This window comes from Ambystoma mexicanum, chromosome 9, assembly GCF_040938575.1.
Source record: "Ambystoma mexicanum isolate Mex_15411 chromosome 9, UKY_AmexF1_1, whole genome shotgun sequence".
Lineage (NCBI taxonomy): Eukaryota > Metazoa > Chordata > Amphibia > Caudata > Ambystomatidae > Ambystoma > Ambystoma mexicanum.
In genome coordinates, this window is record NC_090931.1 from 311946868 (window position 1) to 311966035 (window position 19168).

The 19168-nt window shown below is 48.8% G+C and overlaps 1 protein-coding gene across 3 annotated transcripts in view; it reads right to left on the minus strand.

Moving 5' to 3' along the window:
* Positions 1-19168, minus strand: part of ZZEF1 (zinc finger ZZ-type and EF-hand domain containing 1) — a 3309810-nt gene that overhangs the window by 1552887 nt on the left and 1737755 nt on the right. For all 3 annotated transcript variants that reach the window (XM_069614719.1, XM_069614718.1, XM_069614717.1), the window contains exons 30-31: positions 1987-2151; positions 1120-1239 (exon numbers count right to left, since the gene is read on the minus strand). In XM_069614719.1, coding sequence (XP_069470820.1) covers positions 1120-1239; positions 1987-2151 — 285 coding nt within the window. The remainder of the gene's footprint in view (positions 1-1119; positions 1240-1986; positions 2152-19168) is intronic.

The window sequence follows — 19168 nt, forward strand, 5'->3', positions numbered from 1 at the left end:
GTTTCATTTTGTTTGCTTCCGGCACATCAATCTCCTCCATTTCTTTAATTTGAATGTCTATTTGTTCCTCTATCCTGGTATGCTCTCTGTCTGCATGTGATAATAAAAACTCAATTATAACTTTCGAACTAGCATTTTGGTTTTGTTGCCACTTTTCTGCTATTGCTGTATCCTATTTGTTGCTGAAGTCTGGGAGTTTTAATATTTTCAACCCTGTTTGGATTTTATTGTATTCTAAATAGTTTATCAGTGTCCCAGCCTCCCAATATTTGTTAATTTCTTTTATGGATAATCTTTCCAACCATAAACATTTTTGTATTAACATTAATAGAGTCAACCCCAGTAACAAATAATAGATTACAAAACATAAATGAATAAAGGTTTTAACATATTGATTATAATTTATGGATGTTATGTTTACCACTGCATTGCTATTTTATGTTTTTCTTCATTTTGTTCTCCCTTTTCTGTTTGTTCTATAAATCTTTCGAATTGATTGTTGAAAAACAAGAACCCCTAATATTATGCAATGCTTAAATGATTCAAGGCGTTATATTTGGAAATTGATAATTTGAGATGCAATATTTGATGACTAGATAGTAAATAAGGTGTCTGTAAAAACATACTCATTTGTGTACTACTTAGAAAAACAAACATTACAGATGAGAAAATTGCCTTGAAAAAAACCAGTGGTCGAAATAAGCGTTGGCATGAGTATCAATAGGCAGATTTAGCAGGCATAGGTGGCACTAAAATAAATGACAGCAAATACCACACATTTCTAGATAATTTTATCTCATGATGGAATTGATACTAAAAAACTAGCACTGTTAGGCAAAAGTCTCAATAAGCAGTAGTGGCAATACATTGTAGCAAATACTATGTAGAATTATAAGAGTATATGCGCAAGAGTACACAGACACATTTTCATAATTCTAAGTAATGGTAACTGCAGTTAGCCAGGTTAAATGTGTGCATATGCACAATAATTATACAATATACATAGCAAACCTCTAAAGTTTGTGGGTGCAAGACAACAAAGGGCACTGCAACAGCACTTTTTTTAATGCGAAACTGAGCATGCAAAAAATGTATTAATTCACAGACAGTATGCATTACCTGTCACCAATGGCAGAAAATCCTTTAACAGCATTCACAAGAAGCAATACAAGTTGGTAGTAGGACTTCCGGATCTGTTTGTGCAGCTCAGCACCACAGCCTTCTAAATGACCAAAATAGCTATGAAACAGAAACAATGAGATATAAACTATTATTAAATACAGTGAATACTTATTCTGTTGCCACAAACATTGTTGCCATGAGCACATATGAACAATTACAAACTATTTCAGTTTATACAAGAGAAAGTACCCCGACCCGCAACATTTCCCCATATAAACACATCTTGTATTAAAGTCTTTTTTCACACACACGTACCTATCCACTGACTGCCCTCAAATGTGCTCAATTCAGCCAATGTGAAATCCATATTATTTACAACATTCTCGTACACTCTTTAGATACTTCCTGGACATGAAAACTGTCCTTTCCCCCATGATTACTTGAACAAGAGTATGTTCTACAAACAAAAACTTGGATAATTACGATTTGTTGCTAGGTGGATCTTATGGTTACTGCATTTTTGTGAACACCTGCATTGTAGGGGCACTAGTGAACAGAATTTAGATGCTGCAGACATGCCCAGAAAAAGCATGGTCTCCAGTATCAGGCTTCTTAACCACAAATGCACTTGTTCCAAAAAAAGTTAATTTGCATCAAGGAATTAATTTTCTTTGTAAGTGGCAAACTCCGCAAAAGTAGGCCATTTTTTCTGATGTCATCTCTCAACTCAAACTTTCTACAAAAAAACCTTCATGCCACCAGAAATGTTATCCACACATTTTATTAAAACCTGGCTCTGTCAATTATTTTTCTTTTAAGTTTATCGATGATGCAGACTTGTAAATACTCAGGTACTTTACTCACTTTGCGAAATCTTTCTGACAGGACAGAATTTCAAGCAAGAAGAGTATGCAAGGCGGCTGAAAGGAGTGTGGCTCTCCAAGGGATCGCAAACACTGCTGTACCAGGTTTAAGATCTTCAGTATACTCTGTGCTTGTGCTTTTCGCAAAGAAAGTACCTGCAAAACACTTCCACAAAAGAAAAATCATGACAGAAGGCAATGACGTCTTTTACACATCTATTTACATTACAATAAATGACATTAAGAAATGGCTGGAGAAAATTGGAAGAAAGCTTTGCTTTAGAAGTGATGCAATATCTAGAAATAAATGTATATGCAGTATTAAATCTAAATCAATGGTAGAGTACAGATTGCACAAACTCGTATATATCTTTTTGTTATTACAGAATACATATTTAAGTAGTCATTCACACAAGCAACTGCTCATTGTTATTTTAATAGAATAGGAAAGACTCCAGTAATGACAAAGGCTCCTGAATGGTTTGACAAGTTTCCCAATGGGACACGCGACAATGTAAATACATTTTAAACTTTAATATAAACATATATACAAAGAAGAGACAATTGAGGCTGCCACTCTAGGGTGCTCCCTGAGCCCTTTCCCTCTTCCCCAAGGGGGCTACCACCTACTAAGAGCAGGCTCTCTGCTGCAAACAGATCCTATCCCATTACAGATTCTACATAGCCAGGTGAACCCCTACTGTCTATCCCTGTCAGAGGGAGGGTCTAAAGATCCTAGCTATACCTCTAACTCCCTCAGGGATTTTCTAAGAGACCTAGGTAGGGTAGTTTAGATCCCCCTGAAGTGGCTTTCTTCTGGACAGCGCATTGGGTCAGTGGCACCAATGCACATAGTAATATCATATGGGTGGTTCCCAATTTTTCGTTTAAGGGAGATCGGACTCACACTGGGAGAATAAGCGGAACAGTGGTGAAGTGGGACCGATTACCTCTCACTACATCCGCTGCATAATGGGATGTCTTTCACATTGGTGTTGTTTGTTAAATTAGTCAAAAAACACACCTATCATGTTTTTCCAGTTATTTCACTTTAAAACAACATGTATTCATAAATCAATATCCCAATAATAAAAACAAGGAACAAGTTACTTACCTGTAACTGTTGTTCTCCAGCATGGGTCTGGCATGGATTCACATGCTCATGAATATTCCCCGTCAGGCTGGGAATCCTCGGTAAAGAAAAAATCAATATCAGTTTAGTTTCTGATCTGTCTTTCTTAGTAGTAACCAATCACCGATCTCTGGGTCATACTGCCCCCAGCCAATGATTGCCCTCTCCCTAAGCCCCGCCTCTGGCAGCCATCCTCAGATTTGGTAGCAGGGCAAGTGGCAGTATGACCAAGTGAAGAGCCGCAGAGGGGTAGGTGGGAGGGTTCGCATGTGAATCCATGCCAGACCCATGCTGGGGAACAACAGTTACAGGTAAGTAACTTGTTCCTTCTCCAGCATGGGGTCTGGCATGGATTCACATGCTCATGAATAAAAGAATACATAGCAGTATACACATGCACAACCACGGGAGGTGGCAACAGGCTCAACATTAAGCAATACAACAACTCAACATTAAGCATCTCTTACCTCCTCACCAGGATCATTTTAAGCGAACAGGTTGCACAGCACTGCTTGGCCGACCCTGGACTCCTCCCTTGGGTCCCAATCGATGCAGTATAATCTTGTGAAGGTGTGCGTCGACCTCCACGTAGCAGCCCTGCAGATGTCCAGCAGGGGCACACCAGACAGGAACGCTGTGGTAGCTGCGATCGCTCTGGTGGAATGGGCTCTTGGACGGCCAGGCAGCGGTCGGTTTGCCAACCGATGACAATACATGATACAGCCGGAGAGCCATCTGGAAATGGAAGCCTTCGAGAGAGCCTTCCCCTGATTGACAGGTCCAAAGTTCACAAAAAGTTGTGACGTCTTCCGAAAACTCTTCGTGCGGTCCATGTAGAACTTCAGCGCTCTAGCCACATCCAGCGAGTGCAAAGTCCTTTCAGCCGGCGACGAAGGCGACGGGAAGAAAACAGGCAACACCAAGGGTTCGTTGAGGTGGAAGTCCGACGGCACCTTGGGCATGAAGGAGGGGTGCGTCCTGAGCACTACCCTCGTGTCGTGAAAAGTCAAGTACAGGGGCTTGCAGGAAAGGGCCTGGATCTCTCCCACCCGTCGTGCGGAGGTGATGGCCACAAGAAACGCTGTTTTCCACAACAAGAACTTCAACGGAGCTGAGTGCAGAGGCTCGAACGGAGGTCCCATGAGCTTGGTCAGCACCACGTTGAGCTCCCACGCCGGGGCCGGGGCCTTCACCGGCGGGAACGATCTGAACAGTCCCTTCATGAATTCTTTCACCAGACGATGAGACCACAAAGACGTCCGTCTCGTGGTTCTGGTGTATCGGGAGATCGCAGCAAGATGAATCTTGATGGAAGCGTGCGCCAGTCCAGCCTTGGCCAGCGTCAGCAGGTACGGCAGTACTTGAGGAGCCGTAATCCGTAGAGGGTTAATCATCCGTGCGTGGCACCAGACAGAGAACCTCTTCCATTTGTGTCCATAGCATTTAAGAGTTGAGGACGCCCTGGCCTTTGCAAGAACCTCTCTGCAGTCGGCCGGTATGTCGTAACCTCCACACTCTAACGCTGCAGGAGCCAGGCCTGCAAGTTCAGAGACTTTGGGTCGTGATGGAGGATGGCGCCTCCTTCCCTGGAGAGAAGATCTGCGTCCACTGGCAGCTTGATTGACGGGGACGCTGACAAGTCCAGAAGGTCCGGGAACCATATCTGCCTCGGCCACGCAGGTGTGACGAGGATCATCCTGCACCGTGACCTCTTGAGCTGGTTGATGAGCCGGATCAGCAATGGCAATGGAGGGAACGCATATAGGAACAGGCCCTCCCAGAGGAACGAGAAAGCATCGCCCATGCTCCTCGGCTGGGGAAACCTGCTGGCGAACCTCCGGCACTTGGAGTTTGTCGCTGTCGCGAACAGATCGATCTGGGGTGTGCCCCACCGTCGGAAGAGGCGGTCCACTAGATCCTGTCGTAGTTCCCACTCGTGGCACGAGCGCAGCTCTCTGCTGAGCGAGTCGGCGATGGTGTTTTTTATCCCTGCCAGATGAAACGGCACCAAAAACATCCCTTGGGCGACGGCCCAATGCCACAGATCCTGAGACTCCTTGGACAGGGCTGGGGATCTGGTACCGTCCTGCTTCCTGATGTAGAACATGGTGGTGGTGTTGTCGGTGAAGATCCTCACTACCTTGCCCTTGAGGGACGGAAGAAAGGACCTGAGGGCCCAAAACACTGCACAGAGTTACAGAACGTTGATATGGAGGGACTTCTCCGTCGGCAGCCAAAGGCCCCTCGCGTGCAGATTTTCGGTGTGCGCTCCCCACCCTTCCAGGGAGGCATCCGTGGTCACTGTCTTCTGGTGGCCGGGGGTCTGGAAGTCCATGCCCGCCGTCAGATGCGCGCGGGTGCCCCACCACCGGATCGCTCGTCGGAAGCTCTCGTCGAGTGTGATCCTGTCCTCGAAGCTGCCCGTCGTCTGGATCCAGCGAGCGTCCAGGAACTCCTGTAACGGGCGCATCCGAAGCCTGCACAGGCGGATGAGATAAATGCAAGAAGACATCATTCCGAGGAGGGACTTGATGGACCTCACCCTGGCCGCGTCCGCAACCCGCATCCGCTGCACCTTGCCCAGGATGGCCCTCGTCCTTTCCTCCGACGGAGAGGCCAGAAGCGCCACTGTGTCGAGCTTCGCTCCCAGAAACAGTGCGTCTTGAGCGGGTACGAGGTGGGACTTGGCTTAGTTTATGGAGAATCCCAGGTCCGTGAGTAGTTGGACGGTCCTCGCCGTGTGTTCCGCGGCGAGCTCCTTTGTCTTTGCTCGGATGAGCCAGTCGTCCATGTAGGGGTAGACGTGGATCCCCTCCAGGCGCAGCCGCGTCGCCACTGGTGCGAGGCACTTGGTGAACACCCTGGGTGCCGATCTCAATCCGAAGGGAAGGGCTCTGAACTGGTAGTGACGCCCTTGGACCACAAATCTGAGAAACTTTCGGTGTCCCTTTAGGATGGGGATATGGAAGTAGGCATCCTACAAATCCAACGACGACAGGAAATCGCCCTCCTCCAGTTGACCCAGGACGTGCTGGAGGGTGACCATCCGGAACTTATGTGCCTTGATGAATTTGTTCAGTCGTCGTAGGTCCAGGATGGGACGCCATCCTCCCGTCTTCTTCTTCACGAGGAAGTATCTTGAGTAAACTCCGGAGCCCCGAAGCCTCTTTTGGGACGAGCTCGATGGCGCCTTTCTTGAGCATCGCCTTTACCTCCAAGAGAAGTTGAGGGATGTGATGTTCCTTCCTGGCCACGGGGGGGACGCGCGGGCACTTCTTTAGAAACTCGAGCGCGTGACCCTGGGCCAGGGCGTCCAGCGTCCAGCACCCAACGGTCGGTGGAGATGGACTCCCACACGCTGATGAAGTTCGCCAGCCGGCCTCCCACCGGGGGATTCAGTCCTGCTTCGACGAGGCTTTGCCGCCTTGCCCTCCTTGGCGACGGCGGAATCCGCCCGACTTGCCTCGTCCCCTGTAGGCTTCCTGTGACGATGAACGGGCCGCTTGACGATAGGTGGAAAATATGCTGCCGGAACCTTTGGAGGCACCCTGCTTGCCTCCGCCGCTCCGAAAGGGCGGCCGTCGTTGCTGGAGAACACCAAGAGCCCGGGCCGTCTCCGTGTCCATCTTGATGGCTTGTAGGGAATCGTCCACTGTTTTCCCAAACAGGTTGCTCCCGTCGAACGGCATGTCCAAGACTCTGGTCTGCACGTCCTGACGGAAGTCAGTTGCCTTGAGCCATCCACGCTGTCTAAGGCATACGCCGTTGCCCAACTGGCGAAATCCAGTGTCAGCGATGTCCGTCGCTATCGTAATGGCGTGGTCCGACGCCACTTCTCCTTCCTGCAAGATCTCTAGGGCCTCCGCCCTCTTGTCGTCTGGTAAGAAGTCCAGCAGGGGGGCGATTTTGTACCACAACTCCCTGTTGTAGCGGGCTACGATAGCCAAGGCGTTGGCAGCCTTAATCGTCGTCGCTGCCGATGAGATGACTCTGCGTCCCATCGTGTCCAATTTCTTTCCCTCGCCGTCTGTCGGGGAGGTTGACGTAGAGGCTGAGGCCTCCGCCGCTTTCTTCCTGGCCGCCGCGGAGACGACCGAGTCTGGGGTCGGCTGTGCCCGAAGGCACAAGGGGGCCGCGTCCGGGACCCGGTACTACTTCTCGTACCGATCCCTTCTCGCAGGCGTTGTGGATGGGTTCTTGAGGAGGGCGAGACCCTCATCCCAGATATCGTCCAGTAGAGGTACAGGGAGGACCGTCTTCCTCTTGGTCTCGCGCCGTTGATAAAGGAAACCTTCCTTCTTCTTCTCTTCCGGGCAGAGCTGGGAAAGCTCGGATGCCCTGGCGATCATGGCATGAAACGATCCAATCTCGTCGGGCGGAGAAGGCCGGGGAGGAGGTGACGACGGGAGATCCTCGTCGTAAACCTCGTCGTCTGTGCCCGTCGCGGCCGTGTCAGTCCCCGTATCATCCCCACGGGTCGTGGACGGGGAGGAGGGCTGAGCAGGGCGCGATGGTTGAAAAGGAGGTGGAGGATGAATCCTTCTTCTCTTAGGAGGAGGGCTCCCAGAAGGGCCTGGCTCCGGGTCCCCTGTCGGTAGAGGTTCCTCCGTTGGTGGTAACGGCAATCTCGTCCTTATCTCCGAGCATAAGGACTGTATAGCCAACAAAATGGCCGTCGAGTTGTCATGCGGCACTGGTTGAGGGGAGTCCAAAGGGCGGTCAGGAGCCCCGTCGGCACCCTCAACGTTTTCGTCGTCTCCTACGTCGGGGTCCCTCCCGACGGGCTGGTCTTCTTCCACGCCAACGCCGTGGCTTAAGACTTCGATCAGCTCCTCCTCAGAGGTTGAGGCCGAATCCACGACGACCTCCTGCCCCCCCTTTTTCTTCTCCGCCGGAGGTTTCACGGGGGTCCTGTCGATGGGCATGAAAGAGGACTCCCTGCGCGGTGGCAGGGAGACTCTGGGACCCGAGGTCGCCACCACTGGTGTAGCCTCCACAGGCTGAGCCAGGGCCGCCGCGACTGTCTCGATAGAGGCCTTGGCTGGGTGGATTAAGGCTTTCACCACCTAAGGTGCGCTCACCGCCTTCTCCTTGGGTGTAGGGTCACCGCCTCGCTCCCCCTCCGATGGGGTCTTCGAGCTCGACTGGGGTCTCTCCAGGAGCTTCGCCGGGTGCTCGGCCTTCCTCTTACCCGAGCCAGAGCGTTGGCTCGTGGTTGATGGCGCCGGGGAGGATGCGCTCTGCCTGGCGCCCGTAGAGCCCGACCGTTCGGCGCTCCCGGTGCCAGCGGACTCGCGGTGCTTGGCCTTCTGTTGGACCCCCGTCGCCGGGGCGCCCTCAAAGGTCTTAGAAGACCGCTCGGACTACTTCTTCTTCTTATCGTCTGACGGCCTCTTCCCTTCCAGCCAGTTGGCGAGACGCGGATGGCGGTCCTTCATGGTCCGCTCCGACATATTGCCGCAAAACGCACAGTCCTTCCCCACGTGCGTCTTGTCCTCATTCAGGCAGTAGAGGCAAAGGGAGTGTTCGTCCTCCTTTAAGACATTCTGAAGCTGGCATCCAGGGCAGACCCTGAACAGCTTTCCAGGCGTCGAGCTTCCCTTCTCCTGGGCCATGATCGAGATGGGCCTGAGAAACTTCTGGAGTCCTCCAAAAGCGTGGCTCGATGAAATCTTCACCCTTGAGGGGCGTAGAAGAATCCGACACGGGTCCCCGTTGATCGGATAAAGAAACGGTGGAGCTTGAGGCTCTTTTGACCGAAAAAGAGAAAGTTTTCCTAAGAAAAAGCAAGAAAAAAAGCACTAAAGCTCGAGAGCAATAGCACGAGGATCCCAACACTTGAACGTGCGGTAAAAATCTGAAGATGGCTGCCAGAGGCGGGGCTTAGGGAGATGGCAGTCATTGGCTGTGGTCAGTATGACGCAGAGATCAGTGATTGGTTACTCCTACGAAAGACAGATCAGAAACGAAACTGATACTGATTTTTCTTTACCGAGGATTCCCAGCCTGACGACGGGGAATATTCATGAGCATGTGAATCCATGCCAGACCCCATGCTAATTAAGATTATTCATATGCACTTTCCACAAGGCACATATACATGAAACAACAGAAATCGTCAAGGGCTTATTGACAAACTGTGCAAGAGGTCCCTAATACCTTATCACCACTGATAATTAAGCAGCTGGTAGAGAGACAGGTTAATGCTTGGTTCACGCCAGACTTCCACATCCTTATGAGCATTAAAACCAAGTGTCTTTATAAATGGAAGTCCTCACAGGATGTCTATGATGAGAAGTTCTGTAAGACGGCAGCCAAAAAGTTAAAAGAAGCAGTTATAGTAGCAAAAAAACAACCTTTGATGCAAGGATTGAAAAAGCCCAGTTTGAGTCCAAAGAACTGTTAAAAAATCTGAAAGAGTTAGAACTTCTGTGCTTGAGCAAATCGAATACTATTATTAAAGACGCTGCCGGGTACACATCTATACAGGAAGCAATGTTTGGAAAGCTCAACCGGATAAAATTCAATATTGAAATACATTTTTTAAAAAAGACTACTGGTTCAGTTTTAGCTAGCCAAGTTGCTGCAGCATACATGCCCATGATATCTGAAAATCAGTTCTATTTTAAACCCATTTCAGAATTAGAACGTGCACTTATATTAATAATCTTAAACCAACAACTTGTAAGGGGCACGTATGCCCTGCAACAGTAATAACATGCTCTCCCTTGCTGATAAGCACTGCGTACATTTGTAAATGCCTCATTCAGAGAAAACCATACTCCAACTTGCATTAAAAATGCCTGGATTACTCCCCTACTTAAAAAGCCTAGCTTTTTAACACAGCTTTTGTCCAATGACACCAACAAACTATCGGCCTATTACTAACACCTCTTTTCTGCTGAAGATCTTGGATCGTGTAACATATACGAGAGTTGTGCCACATCTGAAGGTAAATGAGATCTTAAATAAGTGGCAGTCGGGGTTCAGGGAGAGCCATGGTACAGCAACGGCTCTGCTTGATCTGAAATCTGGATTGCTACAGATTATGAATAAAGGACAGACTGCTCTGCTTATGCTGCTGGACCTTTCCGCTGCCTTTGGCCTGGTGGACCATACTCTGCTGATCACCAGGTTAAAGGAGGTGGCTGGCTTCTCTGTGCAATCCTTTGGATTAACTCTTTGAGTAACCGTTGGTGCAGTAAGGTTACAGAAGCTCAACCGGCTCTTCTGACCAACGGTGTGCCTCAGGGGGCATGTTTATCACACTCTCTTTATAATATAGTCACTTTGCCTTTCCTTAACCGACTGGAAGAAAATAATGTTGATTTTACCAACTACACTGATGACAAGTAATGTGCCATTGCACTGTCTGGTAAGTATTTAGAAGATGAAAAAAACATTCATAAATACATGTATTTGGATGGCTAACAATGGTCTGGCACAACAAAAAAAACGAGCTGATGGTGATCGGCACATAGGCAAAAATAACATAAGTTGGGAACAGATTACACCCATGTCCAAGTTGCTGGATGCAATGTTAAAACAAAAGAAAAAGTTAAAACATTGGGTGTGTATTTGGATCAGAATCTGAATATGAGGGCCCATGTGAGTAGTCTGGTCTCATCCACTGCATACTATATTAAAGATGCCAGTGCAGCCTTGTCCATATATTTCTAGAGCCAATTACAAGACTGTAGCAACAGCTATAATTAGGTACAACATTGGCTATTGTAGCAGTTTGCTTGTGGGTATAGCCAAATCGGAGTGCAATTGGCTTCAAACCATACAGAACATTGCTGTGAGAGTGATTACAGACCATATATCCGATGCCATGCGTAGTTTGCACTGGCTGCCTACAGAGGCGAGAAGTGATTTTAGTCTTCTGCTGATCACGCATAAATGTTTGATTGGGCTTAGCCCATTATATCTGAGTGAATCACTGGTGAATAAATCAAGTACTAGGACTCTCCGGTCAAACACCACCAATCAACTCAAAATACCATCTTATAAATTGACCCAGGTGAAGAAATCCATGATTTGTGTGGTTACCCCTAGGGCTTGGAATGACATCCCTCCTGATCACAGGGATCTCAGGGAACTGCGATCCAATGCAATGTTTAGAAAGAAGCAGAACACTTTTTGCTGTTTAGATAATACTTTTCTGCCTGCTGCATAGAAGTACTGGCTCCGTTCTTTTTGGTGTTTTGGATTATGTGCTCAATATCATAGGCCTGATTTTCCGTATTTTCTGTTACATGTCTTGTCTGCGCCCTTAAACCTCAGTGTCATTGGTGTGCATTATAAATATATTAAAGTAAAGTAAAATACAGGGTAAATTCGTCAGGAAGACTATGTTTACTGAGCTAACCAGAAAACAGAATAGTTACACATGGTTTGACCTAGAATGGTGAGATGAAATACATTTTGCAAGTAAAGTTGTCAACTGTACTATTTGCTTGCATAAAGTGGAACAGCTTAAATGTTGTTTTAAACTGATTAATATAAACAAAAATATCAGAATATAATTTCACATACAGGATTCATGGTCATCAGACACAGAGCTGACATGAGTAAATTACCATGTTAAAGGGTGGCGCACATCCTGAAGGATTCTCCTTCAATTAATGTAACCGGAAGCTTGACAATTGACAGCCAGTCATAAAAATGGGTGTTTGTCAAATTGTCACCTTTCTAGTCTCATAAAGAATTCAGATTCCAAAATAGGCACAAAAGCAGCTGCCAATTGCAATCTGGGCAAAGTGAAACATAGGCCTGCATTCAAAACTGATGCGAACTTCTCAGCATATATGCACCAGATCCACTTCTACAAGTCTTAAGGACAAATTATTACTTTTTTAAATTAAAGTAAATTGATGGTTTAACTTTAGGTCAAATCTTATTCTTCTTTTTTTTAATGTTTTATTGGTTGTTTATCTTTCAACCTTTAACATACATATCTGTAACATTCATTTCCAGACCTAAACGGTTCATCAATAGTGCCGAGAAGCTCATCATCGTCTTTGGTTTAAAGCGATATTTCAACTCTCAACAGTTTCTCAAAAAATGTCACAACGTCTATTGTTACACCAATTTTTGTAGCTGTTAGGAATATGTCCCATAATTGGTTTTCACCAAAATGTTCCAAGTCTGTCACAAAGGATGATGCTAATTCAAAACCAGAAGATGTAATGGAAGACTCGCTGATCTCAGAGGCCTGCTTAAGTGATCTTATCGAAGTCCTGGAGAAACACAGGGAAGATGACGCTTGGGACAGCTTTAATTCAGCGGATTGGGAGAAAATTGAGGATCAGACTATAACTACGCCGGCAATAAGAAAAGGAAAACCGTTACCGCCCCCCCATGCCCTGAAACCAATAGTAAAGGAAAAAAAGGGGCCATTGAACAAAGAATGTAAAGAACTAGATGAAACGACATCAGATTAGGAGTTTCAAACTCTTGATGAAAAAAGGAAAGACTGCATGGCAAAAGAAAATGCATCCACAGTCCTCTCTTCTAATAATCTAATAACTTTCCTTGCAATACCAGCTCTTTTCTTGATCCTTTAGCACATTGGATATCATCAAGTTTAGGAGGAGTACTTACATTACTTAAAAAGGCTCTTGAGCCTTGTTGTTTATGATTGCGGGCTTGATTTTTAGTTTTGTTCCCCTTTTTTTGTTCCATTTGAATTTCCTGTGGTTATTTGGCTTTCCTAAGGTTGGAGGCGTTAGGTTTTCCAATTGCTCTATATTGTTGTCAATTTCAGCTGGGATGGCCCTAGGACTCCAGTTTGTTATCAAGTCTTTTTGTGGGGGAATGTTAGGCCTAGTGGGGGACTTCTCTCTCACAGGTGTTTGATTAGAGCTCTTTATTGAATTGGCGACCTCCACCCTCCCATTGTCGTTCAGGGAGGAACTCTGATTTTGTGGATCAGGTTCTAAACCATTCTTGTTGTGGTTTAATGCGTCTTGTTGAAAAGAGGCATTCAGTTCAGGAATGTTTGTGTCTTTGCTTACCTTTTGGGGTGTTGAAGAGAGCGTGGGAAGGGGGTTTGTATCTGAATCCAGGTCGCAGTTTGACTGAGCTCTCTTAGAAGGTACAAGTGTTGGTGAAATTTTTCCTATGAATTGCAATTTATCCTTGCTGACTTTTTGGTTGAAGAGGTCTCCACCTCTCAGTGGCCAGTTTACGCTGTTTGCGCGGGGGAATATTTTCATGTACTGCTTCAAGGATTTCGGCATTGGTTAGTTCTTGGCATTTTTCTTGTATAGCCTTTGAGTGTTTACAGAAAAAATCTGATAAAAGTTTTAAATTGGGGTAGCGGTGTCTTTGTCCCCTTTTTGGGCCTTTTTGTGCCCCGTGTCCAGATTTATTTAACCTGCCTCGTTTATGAGTCTTCCTTTGTCTAACCGGTAATTTTGTTGGTTTTTTTTGCTTGATATGGGGACTCTGTTTCTTCCATTGAGTCGCCCCCTTTCCATGGTCTTTTTTTCCGGTTTTGTGGGGGTCTCTGGTCTTTTTCGTGAGGTGCTAACTGAGGTCCAGGTCCAGCATTAGGTTGTGAATTATCCTGTGCTTCGGTAGATTTAGCAGTCATCAGACTTGCGTGCATCAATGCTTTTACCGTTAATACGGTAAGAAGCGGGGCCGCCTCATTGTTGCTTTTGCTTTCCGGGATCTCGACGACTCGTGGTTTCAGGCGTCTGCGGAGAGAAGGCGTTCAGCTGTTTGAGCAGTCCCCGGCCACCCCGGCAATCCTCCTCAGCGGGGCGCCCCCTCGCCGATCTCCAAGGTGACTCGCCCTCACCGGCAGGGCACGATCCGGGAGCCGCCAGTGCGGCAACCATTCCGGCCCGGCCAGGCACCTTGCCGGACGGCGGGCACAGAGGTCTCTACGCTGCCCCCCCTCCGGGGGACGGCGGAGCTCTGGGTAAGGCCAGACCAGCATGGAGTCGGGCAGGGGCCATGGAAGGGGCGGGGGCATCCTCGTGGGTCTCACTCGAGGTAAGGTTCTGATTCAAGGAAGAGACCTTGGCATAATTTTGCGGTTCATCATCGCATGTGGTTGAGACTTTGTGATCTTTGAAAGGGTCTGTAGAGAGTGTTATCGTGGCACTTTCAATGTTCGTTTGACTCTCAATACTTGAGAATTCACGTGGTTGTTGGATGTCTGGTATACTGGTTGTGATTTCCACTAAGGGCTCCATGCGGGAGCGAGAACTCCTCAGGCGGCGTCCATTGTCATCTTCTAGAACTGGAGAAGGAGACGGCGGGGATGCAGTCTTGGCCGTCTTGCCTGGCATGACTGCAAGACTGCCACTCACTGCCACTCTTTTTCCCACTCTTAGGCATTTTTGCTATGTGTTCTAGGCTATTTTTGTGTTTAATGTCTATGGGGTTTTTCTCACCCTCATAGGAACCATCTTTATACACATGTGTTACACAGCACCCCCAGTGCAGTGACACAGGGGTATCATAGTGACCCCCAAACATAGACTCCATACCCTGGGACTGACTACTGTCTCCCAGGGCATGTAAAGTCCCCATTGACTTTACTAGTCAATTTTTATAAACTAAATCAGTACAACCCATCTTACTATGGAGGTACTGAGAAGGGTTAATAGTTTTTCCCTGGTGTTCATTTTCGAGAGGGTACTGTCCAGTCCCTCACTCCAAAGTTTCTGGCTGGTGGCAGTGGTTACTAGCGAAAATTTTCGACCGCAAATATTTCACTATGGGATTTTCCCATTATCTGAGGCTATCACTTTTTCTGACAGCCTCTAACATACCGCCGGTTTATTTTAATATTAACTTTACTCCGGTAGGTTTTATTTGCCAGAACTTTAATATAAATTCTCTCTCATGTCTTTCTCTAAACTCCTAACCCAGGTCGGGGATCCTTTGTTCGTCCTTTTGGCGGGCTTCTGCCAAGAAGCCCTCCCTCTGGCGCCACTGAGTCTGGGGTGGGTCCATTGTGTGGGAAAGGGAGTAGGACACCGGGACAGGGTTGCCTCAGCAACCCATGTCACACTCTGTCCTGATAGGCTGGAGGGCCAAGGTGACCACTCCACTGTGTGAGTGACAGCTAGGCTATATGAATGGGGATCTTTTTGCATAAAAGCAGGGTCCTGAAGACTGGAAGAAAAATACATTGCCACTGGAACTAAGAAGCCGAAGAGGAGAGAAGCCAAAGACATCTGCCACGACTGAAGCACCGGAGAAGCCCTACTGCAGCGTCTCTCCACACGACGAGAGAAGATCTTCATCTGCAAGAGCCTTCTTCCCTTGAGCTGGTGGGGCCAGCCAGTTTGCCAATCGCCTTTCTGGACCTGCCTTGGTTGAATCGCCAGTACCCTGTACTCGGATCCGGATAGCCAGGCACCCGGACCGCGATTTAAAGGAGCGTACCTTTTATTCATTGGGCAGCACCGCAGCTGGTTTCATCCCTGGGTAGTGCAGTAACTCGAAGCTTCCTCCACGACAAGAGCCTCTCTTCCTCTGCTGGATCCCCTGAACTGCAGGAACTACCAGGAACAACCGCCACGCAGGAGCCACTTCTTAATTTTAAGGTACATTGTTCCGCCAGGCCGCCCTTTTCGCGTGGTAGTGCTAAAGGTGTTTTAAATCCTTTACCTACCTGTTGGGTTGGCCGCTCCTATCTTCTACACATTGTCTTTCAACTTCTGCATCCACCTTTTCGAATCGTTAACCAAAGACTTGGCTGCAGCTACAAGAACATTTTGCTCCTGGGCCCTTTGCCCTGTACCACCGACTCTGGCACAGGCCTATTGACTCTGGCTAAATTTGTTAGAACTACCTTCTCTAGATTGCTTCTCAACTAGAACTGTGTTGGTGCATAACCACCTTTTCCTTCCCACTTTTAAAACTTGTGCAGTGCCATTTTGCTCGGTTTTCATTTAAGTATTCTCTATGTTAAAGTACTGCCTTGCCTAAACTTGTTCACAAACTTAAGGGAAGTGTTTCTAGGGTGTGTAAGAAGATATTTCTGTATAACTTGTGCTTTCCCTCCCTAGTGAGAAATTGCTAGAGTGCCATTTGTGTTTGGTTTTCACTGTGCCGTTTTGCTCAGTTTTCACTCTTGCTCAAACTTGTCTACAATTTAACTAGGGAGTTGTGTATACTTTTCTTGACTGATTTTAACTTGCTTTATTAACTGTGATTAATGTGTTTAACTAGAAGTGTGTAAAATAAGGAACAAGTTACTTACCTGTAACTGTTGTTCTCCAGCATGGGTCTGGCATGGATTCACATGCTCATGAATATTCCCCGTCGTCAGGCTGGGAATCCTCGGTAAAGAAAAATCAGTATCAGTTTCGTTTCTGATCTGCCTTTCGTAGTAGTAACCAATCACTGATCTCTGCGTCATACTGACCACAGCCAATGACTGCCCTCTCCCCAAGCCGCGCCTCTGGCAGCCCTCTTCAGATTTGGTAGCACGTGAAGTGGCAGTATGACCAAGTGACGAGCCGCAGAGGGATAGGCGGGAGGGTTCGCATGTGAATCCATGCCAGACCCATGCTGGAGAACAACAGTTACAGGTAAGTAACTTGTTCCTTCTCCAGCATGGAGTCTGGCATGGATTCACATGCTCATGAATATAAGAATACATAGCAGTACACACATGCACAACCACGGGAGGTGGCAAAAGGCTCAACATTAAGCATCTATTACCTCCTCACCAGGCTAACCTTAAGCGAACAGGTTGCGCAGCACTGCTTGGCCGACCCTGGACTCCTCCCTGGAATCCCGATCGACGCAGTAGAATCTCGTGAAGGTGTGCGTCGACCTCCACGTAGCAGCCCTGCAGATGTCCAGCAGGGGCACACCAGATAAGAACACCATAGTAGCAGCGATCGCTCTGGTCGAATGGGCTCTCGGACGGCCTGGCAGCGGTCCGTTAGCCAACCGGTGGCATTGCATGATGCAGCCGGAGAGCCATCTGGAAATAGAAGACTTCGAGAGAGCCTTCCCTTGATTCACAGGTCCAAAGTTCACGAATAGCTGTGATGTCCTCCGAAAACTCTTCGTGCGGTCCACGTAGAACTTCAGCGCTCTAGCCACATCCAGCGAGTGCAAAGTCCTCTCGGCCGGCGACGAAGGAGACGGGAAGAAAACAGGTAACACCAGGGGCTCGTTAAGATGGAAGTCCGACGGCACCTTGGGCATAAAGGAGGGGTGCGTCCTAAGCACCACCCTCGAGGCATGGAAAGTCAAGTACGGTGCTTTGCAGGATAGGGCCTGGATCTCTCCCACTCGTCGTGCGGAGGTAATGGCCACCAGGAATGCAGTCTTCCACGACACAAATTTCATCGTGCGGAGTGCATCGGCTCGAATGGGGGCCCCATGAGCCTGGTCAGCACCACGTTAAGTTCCCACGCCGGGGCCTTCACCGGCGGGAACGACCGGAACAGTCCTTTCATAAACTCTTTTACCAGTCGATGGGACCACAGGGACGTCCGTCCTGTGGTTCTGGTATATCTGGAGATCGCCGCCAGATGAATCTTAATGGAGGCATGGGCTAGCCCAGCCTTTGCCAGCGATAGCAGGTACGGCAGCACTTGAGGGGCCGTAATCCGTAGGGGGTTGATCTTCTGTGCTCGGCACCAGATAGAGAACCTCTTCCACTTATGACCGTAGCATTTGAGAGTCGAGGACGCCCTGGCCTTTGCAAGAACCTCTCTGCAATCGGCCGGTATATCGTAGCCTCCAAACTCTAGCGCTGCAGGAGCCAAGCCTGCAGGTTCAGCGACGCCGGGTCGTGGTGGAAGATGGCGCCTCCTTCTCTGGAGAGAAGGTCCGCGTCCGCCGACAGCTTGATGGGAGGGGACGTTGACAAGTCCAGAAGGTCCGGGAACCAGATCTGCCTCGGCCACGCCGGTGCGACGAGGATCATCCTGCACCGGGACCTCTTGAGCTGGTTGATGAGTCGAAGCAGCAACGGCAACGGAAGGAACGCATACAGGTATAGGCCGTCCCAGGGGAACGAGAACGCATCGCCCATGCTTCTCGGCTGGGGAAACCTGCTGGCGAACCTCTTGCACTTCGAGTTCGTCGCTGTTGCGAACAGGTCAATTTGGGGTTTGCCCCATCGTCGGAAGAGTTGATCCACCTGATCCTGGTGCAGTTCCCACTCGTGACACGCGCGCAGCTCCCTGCTGAGCGCGTCGGCGATGGCGTTTCTTTCTCCTGCCAGGTGGAAGGGAACCAGGAACATCCCCTGGGCGACCGCCCAGTGCCACAGATCCTGTGCCTCCTTGGATAGGGCTGGGGATCTGGTGCCTCCCTGCTTCTGTATGTAAAACATTGTTGTGGTGTTGTCCGTGAAGATCCGCACCACCTTGCCCTTGAGCGACGGGAGGAACCATTTGAGAGCCCAGAACACGGCTCGGAGTTCCAGGATGTTGATGTGCAGGAGCGTCTCCTCCGGGAGCCAGAGGCCTCTTGCGTGGAGATCTCTGGTGTGGGCGCCCCAACCTTCCAGGGAGGCGTCCGTCGTCACCGTCTCCTGATACGCCGGCGTGTGAAAGTCCTTGCCTGCCGTGAGGTGCACTCGAACGCCCCACCACTGAATCGCACGCCGGAACACCTCGTTGAAGGGGACCCTGTCTTCGAAGGTGCCCGTCGCCTGCATCCAACGGGCGTCGAGAAATTCTTGAAGAGGGCGCATCCGTAGTCTGCAGAGGCGCACCAGGTAGATGCATGAGGACATCATCCCCAGGAGGGACTTAATGGACCTCACCCTGGCCACGTCCGTGGCTAGCAGGTGCTGCACTTTGCCCAGAATGGTCTTGGTCCATTCTTCCGACGGTGTCGCCAGGCGCCTCACTGTATCGAGCTTCGCTCCCAGAAACAGGCCCACCTGCGACGGCACCAGGTGGGACTTTGGGTAATTTATGGCGAATCCCAGGTCTGTGAGTAGCTGGACGGTCCTCGCAGTGTGTTCGACGGCGAGTTCCCTCGTCCTTGAGCGGATGAGCCAGTCGTCCAGGTAGGGGTAGACGTGAATCCCCTGCAGGCGCAGCCGCGC